This window comes from Gekko japonicus, unplaced genomic scaffold (genome assembly GCF_001447785.1).
Source record: "Gekko japonicus isolate JY-2015 unplaced genomic scaffold, Gekko_japonicus_V1.1 scaffold2178, whole genome shotgun sequence".
Taxonomy (NCBI): domain Eukaryota; kingdom Metazoa; phylum Chordata; class Lepidosauria; order Squamata; family Gekkonidae; genus Gekko; species Gekko japonicus.
Genome location: NW_015173203.1, coordinates 47623 through 72679, shown reverse-complemented (window position 1 = coordinate 72679; position 25057 = coordinate 47623). Strand labels below are relative to the sequence as shown.

General features: G+C 46.2%; 1 protein-coding gene across 1 annotated transcript in view; it reads left to right on the top strand.

The window, feature by feature from the left end:
* Nucleotides 1-25057, top strand: part of WDPCP (WD repeat containing planar cell polarity effector) — a gene marked incomplete at its 3' end in the record, with an annotated part of 206145 nt that overhangs the window by 158047 nt on the left and 23041 nt on the right. The window contains exons 9-12 of the mRNA XM_015422667.1: nucleotides 2671-2862; nucleotides 11097-11706; nucleotides 16780-16968; nucleotides 20465-20588. Coding sequence (XP_015278153.1) covers nucleotides 2671-2862; nucleotides 11097-11706; nucleotides 16780-16968; nucleotides 20465-20588 — 1115 coding nt within the window. The remainder of the gene's footprint in view (nucleotides 1-2670; nucleotides 2863-11096; nucleotides 11707-16779; nucleotides 16969-20464; nucleotides 20589-25057) is intronic.

The window sequence follows — 25057 nt, the reverse complement described above, 5'->3', positions numbered from 1 at the left end:
ATCTTCATGAAAAGTTTGACATCACACTGTTACCAGATGCAGCATGAACTGGAAGATGCACATTTTTCCAGGTCCCTCTTACATCGGCTCCATTTTCCATACCTCAGTCCCGGCAGAGGACATAGATAAACATCCTAACACTCATTCCAGGTAAAACGGAGGTGATACTGGCTGGCAAGGCAAGGGATAGCTTCTACAGAGTTGGATGACATGAGCCTTTCATTGGCCGAACGAGTCAAGAGGCTGGGTATCTTCTTCGTTCCTTCCCTGTTGATTGGGGGGAAACAGGCAAGCGTCGTCGGGAAAAGTTTTCACCAGGTTCCGTTGGCACGGAGGCTTTCGCCCCTTCCTGTCTCAGCCGATCTAGCTACGGCAATCCAGTCTACTGTAATCTCAAGACGTGGGTAGTGTAACTTGCTGTCCACACATCTGCCCTTGTAGACAACTGAACACACATGAAGCTGCCTTACACTGAATCAGACCATCGGTCCACCGAAGTATTTATTCATTTATTTATTATTATTTATTTATTGGAATTTGTACCCCGCCCTTCCCGCCAAGGCAGCCTCAGGGCGGCTGACATGGTCAAAGCACCATAACAATAAAATCGTAGACATCGAAAAACAATTCAGCAAACAATTCAATAGCAGTTCATTAAAACTAACTTACATTACGTTGGAAGTGCTAGCAGTCCGCTTATAATATCAAAGATGGCCTCGTACATTCTGTAGCTTCAATTGATATTCAGCTCGTTGGTCTTTCTCAGTCTTGGTCGGCGGGCACAGTAATAGACCAGGCACCAGGCTTCTGTTGTTATTAAGTGATGGTATTAATAATCGTAGATGGTAATACTGGCCATAGTGCTAGTGGTGGCTGCTCCTAGTTGAAAGCCTGGTGGAAGAGCTCTGTCTTGCAGGCGCTACGGAGTATTGTCTACTTGAACTCGCAGCAGCTCGCCAGGGTCTCAGGCCGAGGTCTTTCACATCACTGACAAGCTTATTCTTACTAGAGATGCTGGGGGCTGAACCTGGGTCCTCCTGTGTGCCAAGCAGATGCTCTACCACTGAGCCACAGCCCACCTTTTGGCTGGAAGGAACTGACTGGAACACCCTAACACCAATTTTGAGACAGCCACATCAGTCACCTGTCAGTTTCTGGGCATAGTTCAAAACCCTCGATCTCTTCCCCATGCTCTAGGAATGCTCTGTTCTCAAAACGTGCTTGCCACATCATCTCTCGGGAACAGCTACTTCCTTTTCTGGGGATTGCTTTGTAATAATTCCAGCTTTCCAGAATGAGCTCCCTCTAAAGGTCGGGAGCATTTCCACCACTTCAGTTCTTAGCGAAGCCTGCAGGTGGTACTTTAAGGCAGTGCTATTTTGGTACATTTTTATCTTTGCTCAGGAAGGATGGCTCCAGAATAAATTAATTTATGCAGTAGCCAAATGGGTCACTCACAACTTTAATGCAAGTAGCTCACAAAGTAGAGTTTTTGCTCACAAGCAGGGCTATTTTTGGGCAGTAATGCAGAGGAACGGAGTTCTGGCTGGCTTCAGAGTTGGCCACGCCCACTACAGCCAAGACCTCTGCGTGCGTGGCTACAGAGGGAAGGCCTGGGGAGTGACCCCCCCGGCGACTCTTGAGGCAGGGGGGCTGGGGTCCTGTCCAAGGGTCGGCTTGCCCGGGCTCCCCGCAGCCACAGGGTTCCCGGGCAAACCAAGGAAAGGCATGGGGTGTGGCCGAATACGCTAATGAGCTGTACTGTCGGGGGTGTGGCCTATTATGCTAATGAGTTCCTGCTGGGCTTTTTCTACAAAAAGAGTCCTGCTTTAAGGCATTCCATTCAGAGCCATTTCAGTCTGTTTTGTAAGGATTTTGCTGACTGAAGACAGGGATTGTGTCATTTAATGTTGTTTAGGTATTTCTCTAATTTGTGTGCTGTTGCTGTTTTGGGGCCCATCTAGTGGGGGGAAAGGAGGACTAGACGTTTTGAAATCCATGTCGCTGAAGGGTTCCCGATCTCAGTCTAGTATTGAACTGTACGGGTGCTGTGGGGTTCCTGCTTCTCCATTCTGTGCAGCAAACCAAAGATTCTGGTGGTGGAAAGTGCCATCAAGTTGCAGCTGACGTGGCAACCCCCGTAGAGTTTTCAAAACAAGAGATGCTCAAGGGTGGTTTGCCATGGCCTGCCTCTGCATAGCAACCCTGGTCTTCCTTGGTGGCCTCCCACCCAAATACTGACCAGGGCCGGCCCTGCTTAGCTTCCGAGATCTGATGAGATCCAGTTAGCCTGGCCCATCCAGGTCACAGCAGAGGTGATTTGCCTTTGCCTGCCTCTGCGTAGCAGCCCCGGATTTCTTGGGTGGTCTCCCATCCAAAGAGTCACCGGGGCCAGCTCTGCTTAGCTTCCGAGATCTGATGAGATATGGCTAGCCCGGGCCATCCGAGTCAGGGTCCAAAGACTTTAGGGGGATAGAACTTATCATTCATCTAGGAAACGATGCTGCTGCCGTCAGATGTGGGATGTGCCGGAACACAGCAGAGCTTCCACTGGAGCAATTTCCGAAATCACGGGGATTCATGGCCTCTGCGCAAATTCATTTTACTGTGTAGTACCTAAGCTCAGTTAACTCCAAAGTATTGATTCCGCAGTTTCAATCTTTCCCGCAGATATCTTACCTCGACATACCAGGGCCTGGGAATAGAAGACTGAAGCATCGTCTAGCAATAAACAGGATACAGGACATGGTCATTTGCTGGTGGTCTCTGGCCAACGACGAAGCATGGTCCTGGTCTCCAGTCTGCAGCGAGCGAGAGAGAGCCAACTTGCTGCTTTTGAAATGGGAACATGGCAACTGGGAGGTAATGGGCTACGGCGGATCTTACTGGTTTCAGTTTCGAGCAACATGCTGTTGGCCGTCGTATCTGAAAATACTGAGTTGCATCCCAAATGATTTTTTTTTCACTAATAGAAGGAGGGGGACTTTCTTGTTTCGGAGCCCCAAATTCCTGAGGGTTATTCCTGAGGGTCTCCTGTCCCCCAAGAGCAGCGTTTTGGAGGAGCTCGATGGGCTACAGCCAGGAGCAGAGAGTCAGGGGCGTTCCTTTCTGCTAGGGGAGGTGCTTCTCTGTTAGCAGAAATGATCAGTGGTTGTGATGGGCAGAAAGCTGTCCCGCCCCTGAAGGGAAAACCTGCCACTCACTTGAGCCTATAGAAGTGTTCCTCCAGCATCCAGTCACCTTTGAGAAGGGGGTGGAACGTTGGAGGGGAAACACAGCAGCAGGGCAGTTCAGTTCTGCCGATCAGGGACAGCTACGGTCTGGATCCAAGAAAGAGCAGACAGAGTGAAGGGTAGCTCTGCTTGGTGGTGTGGCGGGGTGGTTTAACTCTCCTGAGAGCCAGTTTGTTGCAGTGGTTAAGTGCGCGGACTCTAATCTGGGAGAACCGGGTTTGATTCCCCACCCCTCCACATGCAGCTGCTGGCGTGACCTTGGGTCAGTCACGAGTTCTCTCGGAGCTGTTCTCTCAAGGGCAGTTCTGGAAAGAGCTCTCTCGGCCCCACCTACCTCACAGGGTGTCTGTTGGGGAGGGGGAGGGGAAGGAGATTGTAAGCAGCCCTGAGACTCCCTTGGGTAGTGAAGGGCGGGTATAAATCCAATCTCTTCTTCTTCTCCTGACAGAGCATAGAGGACCCAGTTGTTAGCCCTGTTGTCTCTGGCAATGAGCAGACCTCGTGCCATTTAGTCTGACTCTTGGGAGAGGGCAGGCTGTTGTGGGTGGCAGCCTGTGTGTGAGAGAGAAAGTGGCTAGTCGGTAAAAGCCTGTCTATGCTTGGAAGTAGTAAAGGAAATTTAAACTACTCCCTAATGTGCCTCAGCCGGGTTTCTCTTTTGTCTGTCTGGAATCTTGTGCTGCTGACCTGTTCCTTGAAACCTACTAGTAAATAAAGAAATCTTTGTGGTTAATATATCATTCCTGCCTCAGGGGCCTCCATATTCACCACAAAACGTAACTCAGAGCAGTGAACCCAAAGCCTAGACACTCGCTACCTTTAGAAGACCTGGTAACTGAGGGGAAGGTTTATAGTTGAAAATAAACCTGGTTCCCCCCCAAATCATAGGAGGCTGTGTGGGTCCCCTCAGTTGATAGAAATGGCCTGCCACAGTGGTATCCGACTTGGTAACCTTAAGAACATAAGAGCAGAAGAGAGGCCCATGTTGGATCAGGCCAATGGCCCATCCAGTCCAACACTCTGTCACACAGTGGCCAAAAATAACAGGGGCCATCAGGAGGTCCAGCAGTGGGGCCAGGACACCAGAAGCCCTCCCACTGTTGCCCCCCCCAAGCACCAAGAATACAGTGCATCACAGACTTCATTAAATATTTTATACTAAAAGCTTATTCAGATTTTTAAAAACCAATGCTGCGGTGTTACCGTGTTTATTTTTTTCTCTTTTTTTTGCTGCTTTTTAGAATAATTGAAATTACTTTCCTTCTCTTGAAGGAGAAAAAAGTAATTTGCCTGGGAGAAAATGTTATATTACTTTTTCCACCTCAGACACAGTTACCTTAATTGCTGATTTGCCTCTGATCTGCTGTATCTCAAACTTGACCTTTTGGTTAGTCAGAAATCCCGTCCCTGTTAGAATTATTCAGAAGGAAACGTACGTTGGTGACTGCGGGAATACATTAAAAGTCCTGTAAGACAAGAACTCGCTCTCTCTTTTTTTTTGTCACATCAGACTAACACTCAGTTAATAGCTGAGAAAAAAATTATAGTGATAAATTTCAAGGAAAGTAAAAATAGAGGGCAGAGAGGAACGTCGCTGATTAAGACAACCGGCGGAAAAAGGAACGCAGCCCACAAGCGAGGAACTTGCAAGAAGAACCTTCCATTTGTAAAAATGGGAAAAACAAATGTTTAATTTCTTCCTGAAAGTATTGCTATAGTATGCTCTCGCGTCTCCCCCCCCACCCCCCCCCGCCAGTGCACTGAAAATCCTCACTTAGCATTTCTAATTAGTTTGTTTCACTTCCAGTTGCAGGGTATGAAATTAAACTAACAGTTTTTGTAGCATCCATGAAATGAATCAAACATTTTATTCTCATCTGAGAGACAGACAATTCAGCCACAGAGGGATTATTTTTATGTTCCCTTTATTTCCCTTTTTTTTTAATCTTCCCAGTAAGCCAATTTTCTGCTTAAAAATCCACTGTTTAAAACTCTCATTTCCTTCAGTATGGGGGCTTTATCCTCGCCTCCTCTGTACTGTTACGCAAAGGATGCAATTATTTATGAGCTTGAAAGTGTGCAGCAAAGAGGAAGCCTCTCACTGAAATAAGAGTTGGGCTGATTATTCTGCACCCCAAACATAAGCATATATACGGTACGCGTGGGAATACTCTAATGGCAAAAATTAGTTAAACTGACAGTTCCGTTTTTGGTTTTGCTCTGGGCTAAGACTACATAAAATGTCTTTTGCCTCTGCTGGTTAGCTAGATGAGACCACTAAAATGCAAAAGCTTGTTTTATTTATTTTACTTGATTTACTGAAAACATTTTTAGCCACCTTTGTTCCTTACAGAGCTCAAGGCAGCTTTACAACATAGGTAAAACACATCCATTAAGCACATAAAATCCAAAAATTTTAAATCACCCATCAGGACCACTAGTAAACTTAATCAAATGTTGTCCTAAATAAATCAGTCTTCAGCTGCCTCCTAAAGAATGAAAGTGAGGGACCCAGGCGCACCTCCTTGGGGAGGTTAAGAACATAGGAAGAGCCCTGCTGGATCAGACCAGTACTGCATCTAGTCCAGCACCCTGTCTCACACAGTGGCCAACCAGTTCCTCTGGAGGGCCAACAACAGGGCAGAGAGGCTGAGGCCTTCATAAGAATACAAGAATAGCACTGCTGGATCACACCAATAGTTCACCTAGTCCAGCATCCTGTCTCACACAGTGGCCAACCAGTTCCTCTGGAAGGACAGCAATGTGGCAGAGAGGCCGAGGCCTTCATAAGAACATAAGAAGAGCCCTGCTGGATCAGACCAGTGGTCCATCTAGTCCAGCATCCTGTCTCACACAGCGGCCTCAACTAGTTCCTCTGGAGGGCCAGCAACAGGGCATGGAAGCCGAGGCCTTCTTCTGATGTTGCCTCCTGGCTCTGGGATCCAAAGGGTTAGTGCCTCTGAATGTGGAGGTTCCCCTCAGTCACCATGACTAGTAGCCATTGATAGACTTATCCTCCAGGAATCTGTCTGATCCTGTTTATTCCTGTGACCATCGCTACATCCTCTGGCATCGAATCCCACATTTGAATCACTCTCTGTGTAAAATGGTATTTCCTTTTGTCCATCCTGAACCTACTGCTCCTCAACTTCATTGGATGCCCTCGAGTTCTAGTATTTTGGGAGAGGGGGATAATTTCTCCTTGTCAACTCTCTCTACCCCATGCACAATTTTATAAGCCTCTATCATATCCCCCCCCCCCCCAGTTGTCTCTTTTCTAAACTGGAAAGTCCCAGATTCGTCAGCCTTTCCTCCTAGGGAAGGTACTCCAACCCCCATCCCCCTAAGCATCTTCGTTGCCCTCTTCGGTACTTTTCCCAGCTCTGCAATGTCCCGTTTGAGATACGGTGACCAGAACTGTACACAGTAATCCGAATGAGGCCATACCATAGGTCTATACAGGGATGTTACAATGTTGGACGTTTTGTTCTCAATCCCTGTCCTAATAATCGCTAACACAGAGCTTGCCTTTTTCATGCCTGCAGCACTCTGGGTTGACACTTCTATTGAGCTATTGACTATGACCCCAAGATCTTTTCCCATGTCACTCACAGCAAGCATGGACGGCTTCAAAAGGGAATTAGATAAGCATATGGAGCAGAGGTCCATCAGTGGCTATTAGCCACAAGGTATAGATAGGGACTCTGGGGCAAGTGATGCTCTGTCTTCTTGGTGCTTGGGGGGGGTCAACAGTGGGAGGGCTTCTAATGTCCTGGCCCCACGGGTGGACCTCCTGATGGCACTGGTATTTCTGGCCACTGTGTGATACAGAGTGTTGGACTGGATGGGCCTTTGGCATGATCCAACATTGGCATCTCTTATGTTCTTATGTTCTTATCTTATTGGTTTTTGGTCTTGATCTAGAATTGGACAATTCAGTAGTTTGGCAATAGTTTGGCAAAGAAACATGTTCCTTCCCAGTGCTGACAGACAAGAGCTACAACTTCCTCAGTGGATCTCACACAGGTAGCTCAGTGTCAATAGGGACAATAAATCATGATCAGCAACCCTGACCTGGATAGCCCAGGCAAGCCCAATCTTGTCAGATCTCGGAAGTTAAGCAGGGTCGACTCTGGTAAGTAGTTGGAAGGAAGACCTCCTTGTAATACCAGAGGTGGGAGATGGGGGCAGGCTTTACTCAGCCACCTCTCTGAATATCCTCCAGTCCCCTAGTAGGGGCCTCTCACCAGAGGTCCCTGTGACTCCCAGGTGCACGCACACACACATTTAAAAAAAATACCCCCAAAAACCCAAAATAAAACATGATTAGAGAGTACAGCTTGCTTTCCTACCTTTCGTCACATTCCCAGTCTACTGAAATGCCCTGATTCCACCTATACGACCCTAACAGTCTTTTTTCTTTTTTTGTAATTTGCTGCTACCTCTGAATTTTACTGCTTTAATGATTTTAATGCAGTGTAATTTTACTGTAATGAGTCTTTGACCCTGCTTGTTGTGATCCGCCCTGAGCCCGCTTCGGGGAGGGTGGAATAAAAATCCGAAAAATAAAGTAAATAGTGCCTAGCTTTATTTCAGAATAATCAAGCTCCATTCATGGGTGGATGGGGGATCGGTAAAGCAGCCCTCAAGCAAGCCGAGCCTGCAGTGAGGCCAGCTTAGCTTGGACACACACACACCCCCGCCCAGCAGCAGCAGCGGTGGTAGGGTGGCGGTGGTGAAAATTGCTGTCAAGTCACAGCCAACTTATGGCGACCCTGTAGGGTGCTCAAGGCAAGAGGCGTCCAGCGGTGGTTGGCCACTGCCTGCCTCTGCCTAGCAACCCTGGTAGTCTCCCATCCGAGTACTAAGCGAGGCCGACCCTGCTTAGCTTCCAAGATATGACTAGCCCGGCTCAGGGAAGTAAGTTAGGTTCACCATTCTTGTTGCTTTGGCTGGGTCCAAACTTAGAGGCCCCTGTGGTGCTGCCAGGGCAACGGCCCACCGAGAACTTAGTAAGATGCAAGGCCAGTCCATCCCCAGCTCCATCAGGCAGACCCAGTAGTTTTTAGGCGTTCCTCATTTTGATCTGGCAATCCTATCCTGAAATGGGAGCAGGCATGAAGCGAAACCTTTCCCCCCCCCCCCATTATACCGTATCACAATATTCTGTGCAATATTTATTTATTCATTAATTCATGTAAAACACTTATTAGCTTCCTTTCTGCTTCACAAGGACTCAAGGGGTTTGCAGTACATTTTGTGCCCTTAGTCCAGTTCTTAAAGAATGAGTGCCGTCATTCAACCTCAGCTATTGAACTCATCAGGTTTGATCTCCGGGCAATGTTTTGCCTACACTTCCCCCCCCCCAAACTCCCACCAGAACTTTCCATAGCCCCCTTCCTCTTTTCATGATTTATTTTATTGCATTTTATGTCCTCTCCTAGAGGAATGTCCCAACTGATGCGTTACTTATTATCTACTGCAGTATGCCTCCAATAGTTTTCTTTCTTGGGACCAATTAATAGTAGTAGGGTTTTGGTGGGAGTATTTTTGACAAATAATCAGAGACCATGACAGTCTTCAGTAACATGATTATTTCCCCCCCTCCTGTTGCTTTTGCTGTACTACATGGCATCCACTGCACATTTTCTATAATAGCTTGAGACCAATACTTGTATTTTCTCTTATGGGTTACCGCGCCTATATTTGTTTGGTTCTCCCGTGTTGTCCTACCGTAGTTTGTTTTGAAATCGTGAACCCTGTTTACATGAACAGGAACTCCCAGGGTGTTTTAGACCTTGCTTACCATGCCGGGCCAATTCCAGGTTGTTATAATCCTGATTTGAACACAAACTGCCTGTGTATTTACTAAGGTGATCTTGGTTATGCAGTTTCATGTTCTGATCAATGCTCCCTCTAAGCTGTGGACTCTTGTGAGCAAAAATTCTACTTTGTGAGCTGCTGGCATTAAAGTTGTGAGCAAGCGATTGGGCTGCTGCATAAATTAGTTTACTCTGGAGCCCCCCTTCCTGAGCTAAGATGAAAAAGTGTGAGCCGGAGGCTAAAAAACTGTGAGCTTGCTCACACTAACTCAGCTTAGAGGGAACACTGGTCCTGATCAATGTTTCCTCTAAGCTGAGTTAGTGTGAGCTAGCTCACAGTTTTTTAGCCTCCGTCTCACACTTTTTCATCTTAGCTCAGAAAAGATGGCTCCAAAGCAAACTGATTTATGCAGCAGCCAAATCAATTACTCACAACATTAATGCCAGTCGCTCGCAAAGTAGAATTTTTGCTCACGAGACCCCACAGCTTAGAGGGAGCATTGGTCCTGATGTGTCAGAACTGAGTCAGAAACCCCTACATTCATTAGGAACTGGTTTATTCATTTTCAGCTCAATACAGGGGTTTTTCAGACTGTAGCCGCCTTTTGCATTTTCATGCGTGTTGTGCTACTTCTAATGATTGCACTAATTGGTGGGATCAATTCAGACTTCCCCTCATGGGTTCCCTCTGTCCTGGGGTGGGAGGTAGGCTTTTTTTTTTTTTTGCACAGGCGCTGAAACGTTTGAGCGTTTCAGCAGCCTCGTTTGCTGGGCCTCTCTTCCTTGGAATGGGTGTGTGTGCAAAATCCTTACATGCAACTTTACATGAGAGTAGCCTCATTGGCTTCAGTACATTTACTGTTGTGTCAATCACGGGAGGCTCTCAAACAGCAACTCTGAAGCAGAAAGGATAATTTATTTGCTCAATCACTTGGCCCCTGACATTTTTAAACAGAAAACACAAAAAGAATGTAACAAAAAGAAGGGTTTTCCCTACTGGGGAGGAAGGTGCGAAGGGTCAAGAGACAATCTGGTGGATCTTATATGAGAGTGTAAAGCAAAAGGAGGACATGATCCCAGCTTTCTCAGGGTGCAGAGGAAGAGGAAGAGAGGCAGAGAGAGGAGACCAGGCACATGCCCACACATGCCCCCAGACAGACACACACAAACACACACTCAGGAAGGTGTCCTCAAGGTGAATGCTTGCTTGTTTTAGCACAGGCATCTTCTGTCGTTGAAACGCTTCTCCTCTGGGATGCAAATTAAAAAACAACCCCCAAACCCACCCACCCCTTTTGTGCAGGTGGGTTGTGCTGGAAGTCACCATTGTGAAAAACTTAGTTCAGATTATAAACAGAGGCTTTGGGCGAATCCATTTCGCTTTGGGGGAAAAGTGTGGGAGAAACCAGTTTTATTTGGAATGGGGGGAAAATGAAGAAGATATGAGACAGCAGTGGGATGTTTGTGACGCCTGAACATAGGAAAAAACCCACCCTAACATTGGCTCATGCAAGTGGATTTTTAAGGCAACGTGAAAGACACCTCAGTCTTATTTGTTTTGGACGACCAAGGGGTTGAGCAGAGACACAAGTCAAATAAAGAATGATTTTCTCAGGCTATCAGAGTCTATAGCCCTCTGAATAAATAGTTCTTGGCCGGCAATATTACACTCAATGATTTTCACCAAAATAGCATGATTAGGAGTGAAAATACTGAATTGATCGCTCCTTGTATTACTGGAGAACATATTTATTACATTCTGATTTCCCAGTGTTTTAATGGACTATAGCTTGTTGGTGAACAGCCTTCCACAGATCATATAATTTAGCAAAGATAATGCAAATTTAACACTGAAAAGGACCGGTAGACAACGGAGAATGCTATTACTTTACATTTGTGCTGCTGCTTCCCTTGAGGGCAGTGCTTTCATAATAAAGCTAATAATAAGAATTTTTATTTCGAAGAATTTATTACCAGCCAGTATTTCAACCTATTTAACACGGGACTGTGCGATTTCTAACACCGTTGGGTTGCATTTCAGATTCTGAGTTACGTTCGTACAGACGGAGATCCGCTTGACGCAGGTTTTAGCCTCAGCCAGCCTTATCAGGTTCATACCGTGGAACATTCGCTCAGCACGGACCAAGACCCCATGGCCGACAGTTGCATCTATGAATATGTTAGGAATAAAGTTCAGTGTGTGGCAGTCACCAAAATACCACTAAGATCCAAGGCCATCAGCTGCTGCAGGAACCACACAGAAGACAAACTCGTCCTGGGATGTGAAGATTCGTCAGTCGTCCTGTACGAATCCTACCGCCAAGTAACTCTCATTGCAGAGGCAGACGTGTTGCCTTCCTTAATGTGCTGCCATCCCAGTGGAGCTCTAATACTCGTGGGCAGTTCACAAGGGGAGCTACAGCTGTTTGACATGGCACTGTCCCCCCTTAAAATGCAACTTCTAGCGGAAGACTTCTCAGCCAAAGCCACACTGCAGTTCAGTGAACATTTTGATATATCCAGCAGTCTTGTCCAAATCCAGTGGGCTGCCCCTCAAGTCTCAGCTCAAAGCACGGATGGGGTCGACGTACATGATCTTCTGTTACTTAGGTTTGACAAAGGACCCATTGGAGGGCTTCGTTTCAAAACTGGTAAGTTAATTAATGCATTGTTCCTTACATCACGATGCATTCTTCATTTGCATATATTTATTCGTGTCCCAATTTTCTCCCCGTTCAGGACTCAAAGCAGCTCAGAACACTGTTATTGTGTTCTTCTCACAAAACCACCCTGTGAGGTAGGCCAGGCTGAGAGTTTTTGATGGGCCCAAGATCACCTAGCAGCTTCCATGGTAGAAATCGGGATTTGGACCCAGGTCTCCCAGGATTCCATTCCATCACTCTATCCACTATGCTATACCAGCAATGGAAATGTTTTTTCTCTTCTCCAGCTAATTCATACTGCAGTGAATCACTGTGGTGGAAATTAACTAGGACAGGAAGACCCAGGTTCAAATCCCCATTCTGCCACAAAGTTGCCCTTTTACCAGTCTCTCGCCAGTCTTAGTTTAATGTGTCTCACATGGTTGTTGTGTAGATTAAATGGTGAGTGGGGGGGGGGGTAAAATGTACCCTCCCCTAAACCCCTTGGGGAAGTGGCAGTGTGAAACTCCGAGCCTTCTTCTATCATAATAAAAGCGCAGTCCTACGTAGATTTACCCGGAAGCCCTGTTGTATCCAGGTAAGTGTAATAAGGTAATACTGTAAAAATAGCAAAAAGAATAAATAAAAAAGATAAAAGGAACAGAAGTAAGGGAATTAAAAGCATTGTTCACTTGACTGGTTGAATATTTATTGAGTTAATAATTCTGCCCATTACGTTATTTATTTTATTTACTTTGTTTATACCCCACCCTCCTCCCCAAAGGGGAGTGGCTTACATCATTCTCCTCTCCTTACTGTAGCCTCACAATAACCCTGTGAGGTAGACTAGGCTGGGAGACTGTGACTGGCTCAAGGTCACCCAGCGAGCGTCCATGACAGAGCAGGGATTCAAACCTGAGCCTCCCAGGTTCTAGTCCAACATCCTAACCACTCTACCAGCTCCAACTAGTAGTGTAATGCACAAGCAAGTGCAGTTGTAAGATTTACAGTACAGTCCTAAGCAATGTTCCCTCTAAGCTGTGGAGTCTCATGAGCAAAAATTCTACTTTGTGAGCTACTGGCATTAAAGTTGTGAGCGAGAGATTTGGCTACTGCATACATTAGTTTGCTCTGGAGCCCTCCTTCCTGAGCCAAGACAAAAATGTGTGAGCCGGACGCTAAAAAACTATGAGCTAGCTCACTCTAACTCAGCTTAGAGGGAACACTGGTCCTAAGAACACTTTCCTGGGAGCCATTCCCACTGAGGAGACTTCAGTTGGATTCCGAGTAAACCTGCTTAGGATTACAATATGGGTGCAGTCAGATGGCGGTTTAAACTGCTCCGGTTCTGCCCGGACTATATTTGATCTGGGACAAGCGCGGTCACACGTACCTCTCTCACCGCACAGCACATTGCTCCCGGGCGTCCACGCTACAGGCGTGCAGGAGCACGCGTCAGCGTTTTTTTAAAAAAAATTCACAGTTTGCGCGTGCGCAGAACAATGTATCCTGCCAAAGCATGCCCTGAAGCGAACACTTCCCTTTAAACTTCTAAACTGAAACTGGCCTCTGTGAGGTCCCGGACTCATCTAAAGGCTAAAACTAGGCATAATTTGAACTTTGGTTTTATTAACACCAGGGCGAAGCTCCGCCCAAGCGCATATCGCCAACGCTAAAAAAAAAAATAATTAAATGGCGGGCGAAAAGCAGAAGCCTCGGGCAGCTTTCAAGCAGGGAACAGGAAGTGGCTCTACACCGGCGGAGGAGCGATCACACAGTGGAGAAATGCGGCTGGAACCAGAGCAGCAGGAAAACACCACTTGGGGACCACCTGGTAGCAAAATACTCTGAGTTAAAGCAGTTTTGAGCCGGTTGGCAACGGCTAGGGATGGGAGGCAGATGTTGGCTGTGTGATCGCGCATAAATAGTCAATTTCTAACCGGCAGGTATACCAGGTCAAATGGCCCGTCTGAACGCGTCCTATTAGGGCTTTTCTGTACGCTCGACTTACAGCTGACCTTCTTGGCAGTTGATCCACAAGCACTGGGATTAGTTTGGGGATGGTTCTGCACATCTGCCCTCCCTTTGAATTTTCACAGTTCATTTTCTTCTGTATGTGCCTTTAAAAAATCAAGATTTTCAAGGAAGGGTGCTGTCATCATTGGTGCCATCACAGCACATGCACCTCTTATTTTTTTTACCCATGATTATGTCGATAGATTGGTATCATGGCTGCATTTTTTAAAAAGGCAGTAAAATATCGATATATCGTTGTACCATTGTGATAATAGGTTAAGCAGGTTCTCTGAATCCCCAGCTTTCTTTAATTTTTCAAGTAAGTCTCTAGCGCTCTCCTCATAGAGATATAAGGAAAAGGGCATATCTCCACAAGGGAGGGGGCTAGAGATTTATTTATTTTTTAGTGAAAGATGGGAATTCAGGGAAACTGGTAAATCTACTATTATGTTATATTGGCATATTGATATTTTATTGCTTTTTTAATATAAACAATGAAACCACTCTCCTTCAGGGTGGGGAGGAGGAGAGGGAGTAGTTTGGTGATAATGACAGTTCAGTCTTCGAAAAAGTGGGCTGGAGGTGGGTGGGAGTAGGAGGGACAAAGAAAACTGACAAACATTAGAAGCGAGGGGAAAGGAGACCAAAATCAACCTTCAGAAAACAAATATGGAGGTCAAAGTGGTCTCAAAAGAACTGGGAAAATATTTTTAAAAATTAAGCGAAAACTAACCTGACAAAAATCTATATGGAAATCAGGGATAAACTGAAGCAATCCGGGGTCAGAACTGACAAAATAGCCATAGGGGGAGAAACTTACATTTATGTTCTTTTGGAAAGAAATTGTCTTTGTTACTCAAGAAAGTCTGAAATGGGGAGGGGAGCTTGTATACAGTCACTACTATGAGCTCCATCTTGTCCAGCTGTGTGTTTTAACAGCTGTAGACATCTACGCGGAATGCTAATTAAAGCAGCTTTCTTTGATGTGCTCTTGCGTGATGTCTATTTCTAAATTACCCAGTTACCTGTCAAACAGAAGGCCCTCTGCCTACATCTACCTTGCTTTTCTTCGGTTCTCCCTTGTGGCTTCTGCTCACAGCAGCCTTCCAGCAAGCGCAGCTTTCCCTTTCCTATCTCTAGCACATTTATGTTCTTACCGAGACAAACAGACTCTCAGTGCAGGGATTTAGAGGCCTTTCTGCTAATTGCCGGGCTTGTAAGCTTAATTGGACTGTCTCCCTGGGCACTGTTCCCAAATCAATTAGGCAACGAGTTGGCTGTCACCTCTCCCGCCAAAGCGGGTCACTTGGAAGCGCACCACCCAAGAGAAGTCAAGCACCCAAACGGGAAGATGTTGACCTCAACTGTTAAAAGTTATCACATTTTTAAAAAATTTGTCTCGTACGTTTCCATCAAATCGGTTCTGCGCTTGAGAGATTGTTTCTCCGGCTAGTTCAGTAGGTAAGATGCAATATAAAGTTCTCTCTAGGCTAGCCATTTGTTTTTATTTATTTTGTTTTGTTTTAGACTTCTACTCTGCCCTTCCCTTGGGTTACAGGGCTCGGGGCAGCTCACAACATTCAGTAAAACAATCTATGAATAGAGACAGAAGATACTTACAAAACATTAAATTACAATCCATAAATTGCCATCCGAGGTCAAGAACAAAGCTTGAGAATAAAGTTTGAGTGAAGTGGGCACCTTTGAGACCAACAAAGTTTTATTCAAAGTGTAAGCTTTCATGTGTAAAACTGTTTTGCACATTTATTTATTTATGTATTTATGTATTTATTTATTTATTTATTAGATTTCTATACCGCCCTTCCAAAGGCTCAGGGCGGTTCACAAGTGGCAAAGCCGGAATCTAAAATACAATAAAACACACAATAAAATACAATAATTAACTACAGTAAGCAACCTAAAACACTACATCATCAATCAAGGTGGAGACGATCTTCCAACTTGGTGGCCAGCCATTACCAGTACGCGGTCTCCCCGCTAAGCTGTCAAACTTCAGCCTGGGCATAACTGTCCCACCTTCGTAGGGCAGCCGATGACATACTATCTCGTAGGTAGGATAGTGGCGGCGGCAGCGGCTCCTACTCAAACGCCTGGTGGAAGAGCTCTGTCTTACAGTCCCTGCGGAACTGCATAAGGTCCCGCAGGGCCCGGATCTCCTCTGGGAGCTCGTCCCACCAGGTAGGAGCTGCTACCGAAAATGAAAGCTTACACTTTGAATAAAACTTTGTTGGTCTCAAAGGTGCCCACTTCACTCAAACTTTGTTCTGCTGCTTCTGACCAACATGGCGACCCCACCTGAATCTATCATCCTAGGTCAGGCATCAGCATGATCATTTGGCACCCGACAACCAACATCCCAGAATGCTGTCAAAAACCAGCGGCACTGCTAATAGGGGGCAGAAAACTGGCCTCAAAGACAAACAACTGAAAACTAAAGACACAGAGATCCATGTGGAAATCGGGATAAACCAAAGTGGTATGGGTCTAGAACCACCGATAGAACAAACAGAAGTGGAAAAGCCCAAAGTCTCCAGCTTTTTATAAATTTCATTTTGTAACCAGGAGCCATGAAGTTTAAAAAGTGTTAGAAAGTGTTGGAAGCAGGGCTATTTTTGGGCAGGAACGCACAGGAATGGAGTTCCGGCTGGCTCCCAAGTTGACCACGCCCAGCAGGAACTCATTAGCATGATAGGCCACACCCAACAGCAGGAACTCATTAGGATTGGCTACATTAGGGGTGTGTGGCCTAACATGCAAAGGGGTTCCTGCTACAAAAAAAGCCCTGGGTTTTGGCAACAAACAAGGTAAACAGAATAACAAGCAAAAAGTGGGTGTGGCTGGATAACCACACTTCTGGTAACATGGGGGTGCGGCCTAATGCGCTAATGAGCTGTGCTGTCGGGGGTATGGCCCAATATGCTAATGAGTTTCTGCTGATGGGTGTGGCCTATTATGCTAATGAGTTCCTGCTGGGCTTTTTCTATAAAAAGAGCCCTGGTTGGAAGTATAATTTTATGCTACTTTGTCCCCCCCCCCCCATGACAGGTGTTTTCCCAAAAGGCCATCTTGGCCTTGTTGAAGTCGTCCAGGAGTATATTCATCAAGATGAGATGTATGAAGCGATTAATATCCTGAGCAGCATGAACTGGAACACGATGGGCCATCAATGCTACGTGAGCCTTACTGCCATAGTGAACCATCTTCTCAGGCAAAAGCTGACGCCCGAGAGAGAAGGTTTGTTTGATGTGTGTGTGTTATGTACCATCAAGTCACTTCCAACTTATGGCGACCCACGAAATGTTTGACCTCCAAAATGTCCTGTCATTAACAGCTTTGGTCAGGTCCTGCCAACTGACCATCGAATCGTGCGTGTTGGGTTAGAACTTGAGCTGTTCCCAGGATTTAGATTTCTTGGGAGGGGGGATTAAACAGGGAAAGCTGCATGTCATGTCTCAGCATAGAATTACAGCTGGGCACTGAGCCCCCCTTTTGTGGCGAGAAGAAAGTGCACTGGAGGGTATCGTGAACAACAGTCCTTAGGGAAAATTGCCTGCTTTACAAACCTGCCCCCGGGCCGTCCGTCTGAGGCAAGCCCGGCCCTAGAGAGGGAGAGGCAAGGCTCATTTCCACAACCCCTCCTGTACCCATAAAGGTAAAGGGGTAAAGGTTCCCTTGCTCGAAAGCCAGTCGAATCCGACTCTAGGGTTGCGGTGCTCATCTCCGTTTCAAAGCCGAAGAGCCAGCGCTGTCCGAAGAAGTTTCCGTGGTCATGTGGCCGGCATGACTAAACACCGAGGCGCGCGGAACGCTGTTACCTTCCCATCGAAGTGGTACCTATTTATCTACTTGCAATTTCTTGCTTTCGAACTGCTAGGTTGGCAGGAGCCTGTACCCATAGACAAGGTCAAAAATCTCATCTTGGAAAAGTCTGAAAATACCCAGTGGGAAAGCGGAAGAATGGCGGGAGGGGGAGTGGAAGGCTTTTTAAAAATTTATTTATTTATTTATTTATTTATTCAATTTTTATCCTGCCCTCCCTGTCATAGGCAGGTTTTGTGAAACTTTGTTTAAAAATAATGTTGTTGGGCTTTGTTTTGTTTTTTTAAATAAATGGATATTGTGTACGTGTCTCCCCACATGCAATCTGGCTGATGCTGTTTCCCAATAGGGAAGGTGTTTTATGCCATCCAGGATCTATTCTATTCTAACAAAGCCGTCATGGTAAATTTTTAAATTAGAAGAACCCAGAGAGTCCTTTCTTTGGTAACGATCCGATGGCTATCGTCTGACATCTTCATTTCTGCCATCGTCAGCATCAGGCGGGGCTATCAAACGGATCTGGAACTGCTAGTTCTTGCTTGTATTCCATGTAGGCCGAAGCATTTCAGGAGTGCGAAATATGACATAAGGAAAATGGCAACTGCCAGAGAGCGTGGCTTGTGAAATTCTAATCGAAATTGGCAGATGCCTTTAAAAGGAAACACCTTGAAAGTTCAGCTTATCTTACCATCTAGATTCAAGATAGTGTAAAACCTAATTTACTAGCAGGTTGTCTGTGCTCACGGTGTTGAACTACTAGAGTATTCGTTATCAGAAATCAAATGAAATAAAATGTAACCCTACTTAGAACTAGGAGGTAATTATTGCTAAAGACAGAAAAAGTTGAAATGGATGTGAACACCATTGGCAGTGTCTTCTTAATCCAACAAATCATATAATAAGATTAGCCCTTTACCAAAACATATTGTTGTCTCCATCTCTTGATCACTTAAAGCCCACTGGTTGTGACTTGGCAAGCGAGTTTTATGGGTGTGGAAAGGGCTCCTTTCTGGCTCCAGATGACCACGGAAAAGTCTTTGGACAGCACTGGCTCTTCGGCTTGGAAACCGAGATGAGCACCACCCCCTAGAGTAGGATTTGACTGGCTTTCGAGCAAGGGAAACCTTTACTAAATGTTTCACAGAGTTCTTTCTTCCAGGGGCTGCAGTTGTAGACTTGGGGATCTCTTAAATTCATATATTAAAAATACTTCTGAACAACCAAATCCGTCTTATGCAACCATGGTTTTTAAACTTTGAGAAGGAGGTATAGCAGAGGAGGAAGAGGGCAGAAACACATCTGGAAGGAGCAAACCTCGACTCTTGTAGACAATATTAGTAGGGCAGGGGTCCCCAACCTTTTGAAGTTTGCGGGCACGTTTCAAATTTTGACACAGCGTGGTGGGCACAGCAACACAATGGGCACTGCAGGAAGTGGAGCCAGCCAGAAAATGTCTACCACAGCTTTACTTTGGTAATACCATGCAGATCCTTGTGCTGAGGTGGCGGCTGCCGCTGAAGCAACTCTGACATCCTTGCTTATTGGGGAGATGTTTTCTCCTTTTAAAACACTTTCTGTGTACCTAAACTTGGTAGATTTCTGCTGCCACCAGGAATTAAAAATTCCAAATCTCTCTCTTTTGGTGGAATGACCCAGGTCTGGGCATTTCGGAGGACTATGTGGCCCTGAGGAAGGATTATTCTGATTGCTGGGATAAGTTTAAACAAAAAAATGATTTAATAAAGAACAAAATAGGATTCTGGTTATTTTGAAGTGTTGCTGATGAAAGGAACTTGTAAATATAACTGGCAAAGCTTGGTCACAAACAGTCTCTCAAACTCCCAAAACTCCCCTCTCACAGGTGTAGACACTCACTCTATTCTCTCTCTCTCTCTCTCTCTCTCTCTCTCTCTCTCTCTCTCTCTCTCTCTCTCTCTCATATATATATATATATGGACACACAAGCTGAACTCTTTGTCTTATTCACACAGAATGGACTCAGAAACTCCCATAGTCACACAATCTTCTCTCTTCAAACTTCACACACAAAATCCTCTCATAGACACCCCTCCTCCCACACTCTCAGTCATCAGCCAGTCACATCACACTTGTCCCCTCTATCACTCTCCTTACAGTACTGCAGTCACACTAAACATTTAAAGAAACACACACACCAAAAATGGAATAATTACAGCAACATTTTAAAAAATCTGCACAGCGAATCAAATCTCCAGTAGTCAGAAGCCTTGCTTGGCAAAAGCGCTATCAGGCTCCACCCAGTTCCTAAAAACAGTTGGTGGGCATTGGAAAAGGTGTCGGCAGGTGCCAGGTTGCCCACGGGCATTACACTGGGGACTCCTAGTGTAGTGTTCCATTTCCTGGAATGTTTCTGAGTCATTCTGAGAGAAGAAAAAATGCTCCCATTGTTGTCAATACTCCTTAGACTGGCACCGAAAATCCCTTCTAGGATCCCATCCGTGCAGGGCTTTTCACCTGGTGACTGGTGGCACAACATAAGAACCATTTTTTTAAAAACCCCGATGTTGTTAGGAAAGGCAAAACCCTTTAAATGGGGAGTTGACAATTGCTCATTCAAACTCCGTCATACTGATGAGTCAAACATTCCACACGCAAATAATTATAAAGAGAATGGTTTATGTACTTTATCTTCTGGCAGCTTCTCCCCCCCCCGCCCCCGTCCTTTTGTTGTTTGCAGTAATCGTACAAACGACCGTTTGCAAGTTAAGGGTTGCTTTTATGCTCCCTGTCAGCTTTTTAATTCATCTTCCCGGCAATAAGTTCGCACTTTGTCTGTGTTTTAAGAAACCTGACAGATTGCAAAACAAGACCAGCTTCTTGTAAGCTTGGCTGTCCCATTTTGTTTCAACGCCGCTTTGTTTGAACTCCGCAGCTCAGCTGGAGGCAAGCCTTGGAGCCTTTTACGCACCGGCGAGACCCCTCTCGGAGACAACAGTGTTGGGATACAGGGATCCCGTCAGCAGATACGCGAGAAGGTTCTTCCACCATCTGCTGAGGTGAATGACATCCTGAGGTTGTTTTCTAAGTCCTAATTAATTGTTCGTTTCAATAACTTTGACGCTTTTGACACGGTTAACACATTTTTCGTAAAGGACCACCTTGGAAAACTGTGCATGCCCTGACACTGTTTGTTTAGCTGTTCCTTCCTTCTTGAAATCAAGTGTAAAGAGTCATTTTGAACTCCTCCGTAAACTCACTTCAAAGAGGGAGTTTGTTTACCGTTCAGTTTCATAGAGAGCTGCCTGGGTCTCTAAGTTCAGATGAAATAATCAGAGCAGCCCGCTGCTGCTGCCGCCAGTCTGAGTAGACGACACTGACTTTAATGGGCTGACGGTCTGATTTCAGTATAAGGCGGCTTCATGTGTTCATCGCTGGGGAGCGGCTGTGACTCAGTGTGTTATGTGCTGGGACTGGAACATTCCAGGACTGTTTCTACCGGAGACTGGCTGAGCTTGGAGCTCTAGAACAATAGCCCAACAGGACTCTGGAGGTGGCCAATGAGGAATTAATGGTTCTGACAATGGCCTATCGTTGGTAGCTGTTTGTGGGAAGTGGGTGGAGTTGCGTGCTATTTAAACAGGGCCGTTGCCCTGGCTTTTGGCTTTTCGTTCTTGCCGAATCACTAATAAAGGAGAGCTGATCACTATGCTCAGGGTTGGACCACCCATGGAACCCCGTATTTAACACAATGGCAGAGCGTCTGCTTGGCATGAAGGCGATCCCAGGCTCAGTCCCCAGCACCTCCCGTTAAAATGATCAGATGGGACGAGGTGATGTGAAAGACCTGAGACTCTGGAGAGCTACTACCAGTCTGAGTAGACTACGACACTGATGGATTGATGGCCTGATTCGGTATAAAGCGGCCTAATGTGCCCAATTGTACTTGTTGTTGTTCAGTCGCACAGTCGAGTCCGACTCTTCGCGACCCCATGGACCAGATCACGCCAGGCCTTCCGGTCTTCCGCCGTCCTCTGGAGTTTGCTCAACTTCATGTTCGTTGCCTCTATGACACTGTCTAACCATCTCATCCTTTGCCGTCCCCGTCTTCTTTGACCTTCAATCTTGCCCAGCATCAGGGTCTTCTCCAGTGAGTGCTCCCTTCTCGTTTGGTAGCCAAAGTATTTGAGCTTCAGTTTCATTATCTGGCCTTCCAGGGAACAGTCAGGGTTGATTTCTTTTAGGATTGACTGATTTGATCTTCTTGCAGTCCAAGGGACTCTCAAGGGTCTCCTCCAGCACCATAGTTCAAGTGTACTATTAAATCCAAACAACCAGGGGAAAAGACTAGTGTCACAAGAATCCCAAATATACAAATTCCACTAGTAGAAAACACCATCAAAGATTGCCAAAACAATGTATTAAACCATTATAAAGTTGGTGGTGTCACAGCAACATTAATGCATATTGTAACTATAATAAGGCATAAGATGCAATATTTCCCCCTTTGAAGACAAGACATAAAGTCCATGTAGTCAGTGTAACTTGATAGGAGGAGTCCACATAGTCATAACATTTTCCAAACAGCCTTTGCAAAGACGCCCATTCCAGATACTTGGAAGATGCGTTTCCTTCGACTTCTTCAGTTTGCCGGCCGTGTAAGTGGAACTTGATTTCAGCAATTTCAACAGACCACAAGGTTACACTATGCCTTATGCCTCATTATAGTTACAGTATTCATTAATGTTGTTGTGACACCACCAACTTCATAACTGTTTAATATATTGTTTTGGCAATCTTTGATGGTGTTTTCTACTAGTGGAATTTGTATATTTGGGATTCACGTGCACTATTAAGCAGACAAATAAATCAAAGACATCCCAAAATGCACAGGAAACACACTGACTTTTAATTTGTACAATTGGTGCCATTTCTGGTTTTTAATTTGGAAGACGTACAAAACTTTTATTACATTTTGGTGTCTCGCCCTTCCTCCGGGGAGCTCAGGGCTTCTAGATGAGAGGTTATCCCTGTGCTATCCGCTCCAGGACCCTGTGAAGCGGGAGGCTGAGAGAGAATCTTCCCCCGGGCCAATCCACTGCTTTTACAGATGTGCCAACTTTCAGGAGGTATTCATAAAGAGAGATCTTTAAAGACAGCGCCTTAAGCAATCCCAGTAGAGATTTGATGAGTTTGGCTCTGTAACGCTGCATCCAATTCCTTTTGAGGGCTGAGCACACGTAGAACAGATACGACCCACCTACACGAATAGTTAGATAATGCACGTGCAAGTGATACCCCATCCTGGAATAAAGGGCGTGCAACATGTTGTTTTATTTACCTCGTCCACTCGGGAATACGAGGCGGCCGGCCATTCAGTTCAGCGGCACAGGAGGTGGCGGCGGCTACAAGCATGGACGGCTTCAAGAGGGAGATAAGCATATGGCCCATCAGTGGCTATTAGTCACAAGGTATTTATAGGAACTCTTGGTCTGGGGCAAGGGATGCTCTGTATTCTTGGTGCTTTAGGTGGGAGGGGGGGCAACAGTGTGAGGGTTTTGGGAGTTCTGACCCCACTGCTGGACCTCCTGATGGCTCCTGGTATTTTTGGCCACGGTGTGACAGAGTGTTGGACTAGATGCGCCTTTGGCCTGATCCAACATTGGCTTCTCTTATGTTCATCAGTGGCTATTAGCCACAAGGTATAGATAGGAACTCACAGGTTGGGGCAAGGGATGCACTGTATTCTTGGTGCTTGGGGGGGGGGCAACAGTGGGAGGGCTTCTAGTGTCCTGGCCCCACTGCTGGGCCTCCTGATGGCACCTGGTTGGCCACTGTGTGACAGAGTGTTGGACTAGATGGGCCATTGGCCTGATCCAACATTGGCTCCTCTTATGTTCTCATGTTCATCAGTGGCTATTAGCCACAAGGTATAGATAGGAACTCACAGGTTGGGGCAAAGAATGTTCTGTATTCTTGGTGCTTGGGGGGGGGGGCAGTGGGAGGGCTTCTAGTGTCCTGGCCCCACTGCTGGACCTCCTGATGGCACCTGGTTGGCCACTGTGTGACATAGAGTGTTGGACTAGATGGGCCATTGGCCTGATCCAGCATTGGCTTCTCTGATGTTCTTATGAGTGCGAAATCAGGTTATGGTTCCTGAAGAGGAGTAAGGCAGAAGGAGATCACCATGCTCACATCTTGTTTTTGGTCCTGCCGGCACAGGAAAGCCTGAGCCGGGTGCCCATGCGCTTGCTCCTCAGCTCCTCTGGGATTTCCCTCTTTTCGGTCACTTGGACTGGAACAAGTCAGGAATCCCACCTTCTGTGGGGCAGGTTTACTGTTTGCTTCAGCAGGCATGCGCGAACGGTCACTCGCAGTGCCTTTCCTTCAGGACAGAGTAACCACAAACGATCAGCGAAGGCTTGAGTGAACACCACAGTCCTGGCTAGTTGCAGCAGGACTTCTTGGCACGTCTCCTCTCCCTACCTCCTGGAAGCTGCTTAAGCTAACAGGTGCTACTTAGATGTTTGCTTTTGATCATTCTGTTAAGGCATGGCTCCCCCAGATTTCCAGACAGCCTCTAGCACAACAGGCCCTACCAGCACCTGCTTCTACCACGGGGGATGTGTTGCACTGACTCAGCTGACCCACGTCTCAAGCTGCTAGACCTTACTGAGGAATTCAGTTCTGCAGCTTCGTTCCACCACCCCTGACACTAGTTAGGATTCCGTTTTGCTGCCACCAGCAGGTTGATAGTTAAAGGTGTGCTTGTTTGGTAACCTGCTACCCAGATACTGTGTCTCTTAAGAGATTTTACTTCAAGTTAAAAGTCATGCCCCCTACACCAAACCACCACAGATTGCTTGTTAATTTAGATCCAGGTATCTGTTACCTGGTGAGCATGAGCTCAGGTAGGCTTTGGGGGGGTATGCAACAGACCACCATAACACCAATTTCAGGGGCAGAGATTAGCATTAAGTGTATAAGCTGGGGGTGTCAAAGATATGGTCCGTGGCCCGGATGTGGCCCACGCAGGGCTGCAATCTGGCCCGAGAACAGCTGGCTCTGTGCTGCTTACTGTTTCTAACATTGCAGCTCCTTCTGGCCAGTCTCTCCTAGTTCCTGCTTCAGAGGAGAGAAAGAAAGCCTTCCCTCAATTGGCTGAGGGCTCTTCCCCCCTCTCCCTCCCCTCCTCCTTTGGGAAGGGAGGGTGAGGGTAAAGAGCCGGGGGAGGGGGGATGGCTTCTCATGGGACTTTTAAGAAGACCAGCAAAGTTTTATTCCAGGTATAAGCACACTTTTTCTTCAGAGAGAGAGAGGGAGGGAGGGAAGGATCCAGAGGGAGCAGACAAGAAAAAGAAAGAGAGTCCAGTGTTTAAGACCAAAAAATGTTTTATTCCAGGTATGGGGGAGAGAGTCTTGTGTTTAAGACCAAAAAACATTTTATTCCAGGTATGAGAGAGAGAGAGACCATCCCAAGGCAGTTAGAGAGATCCTCCTTTCCATTTCTAACTGATATGGGGGGGGG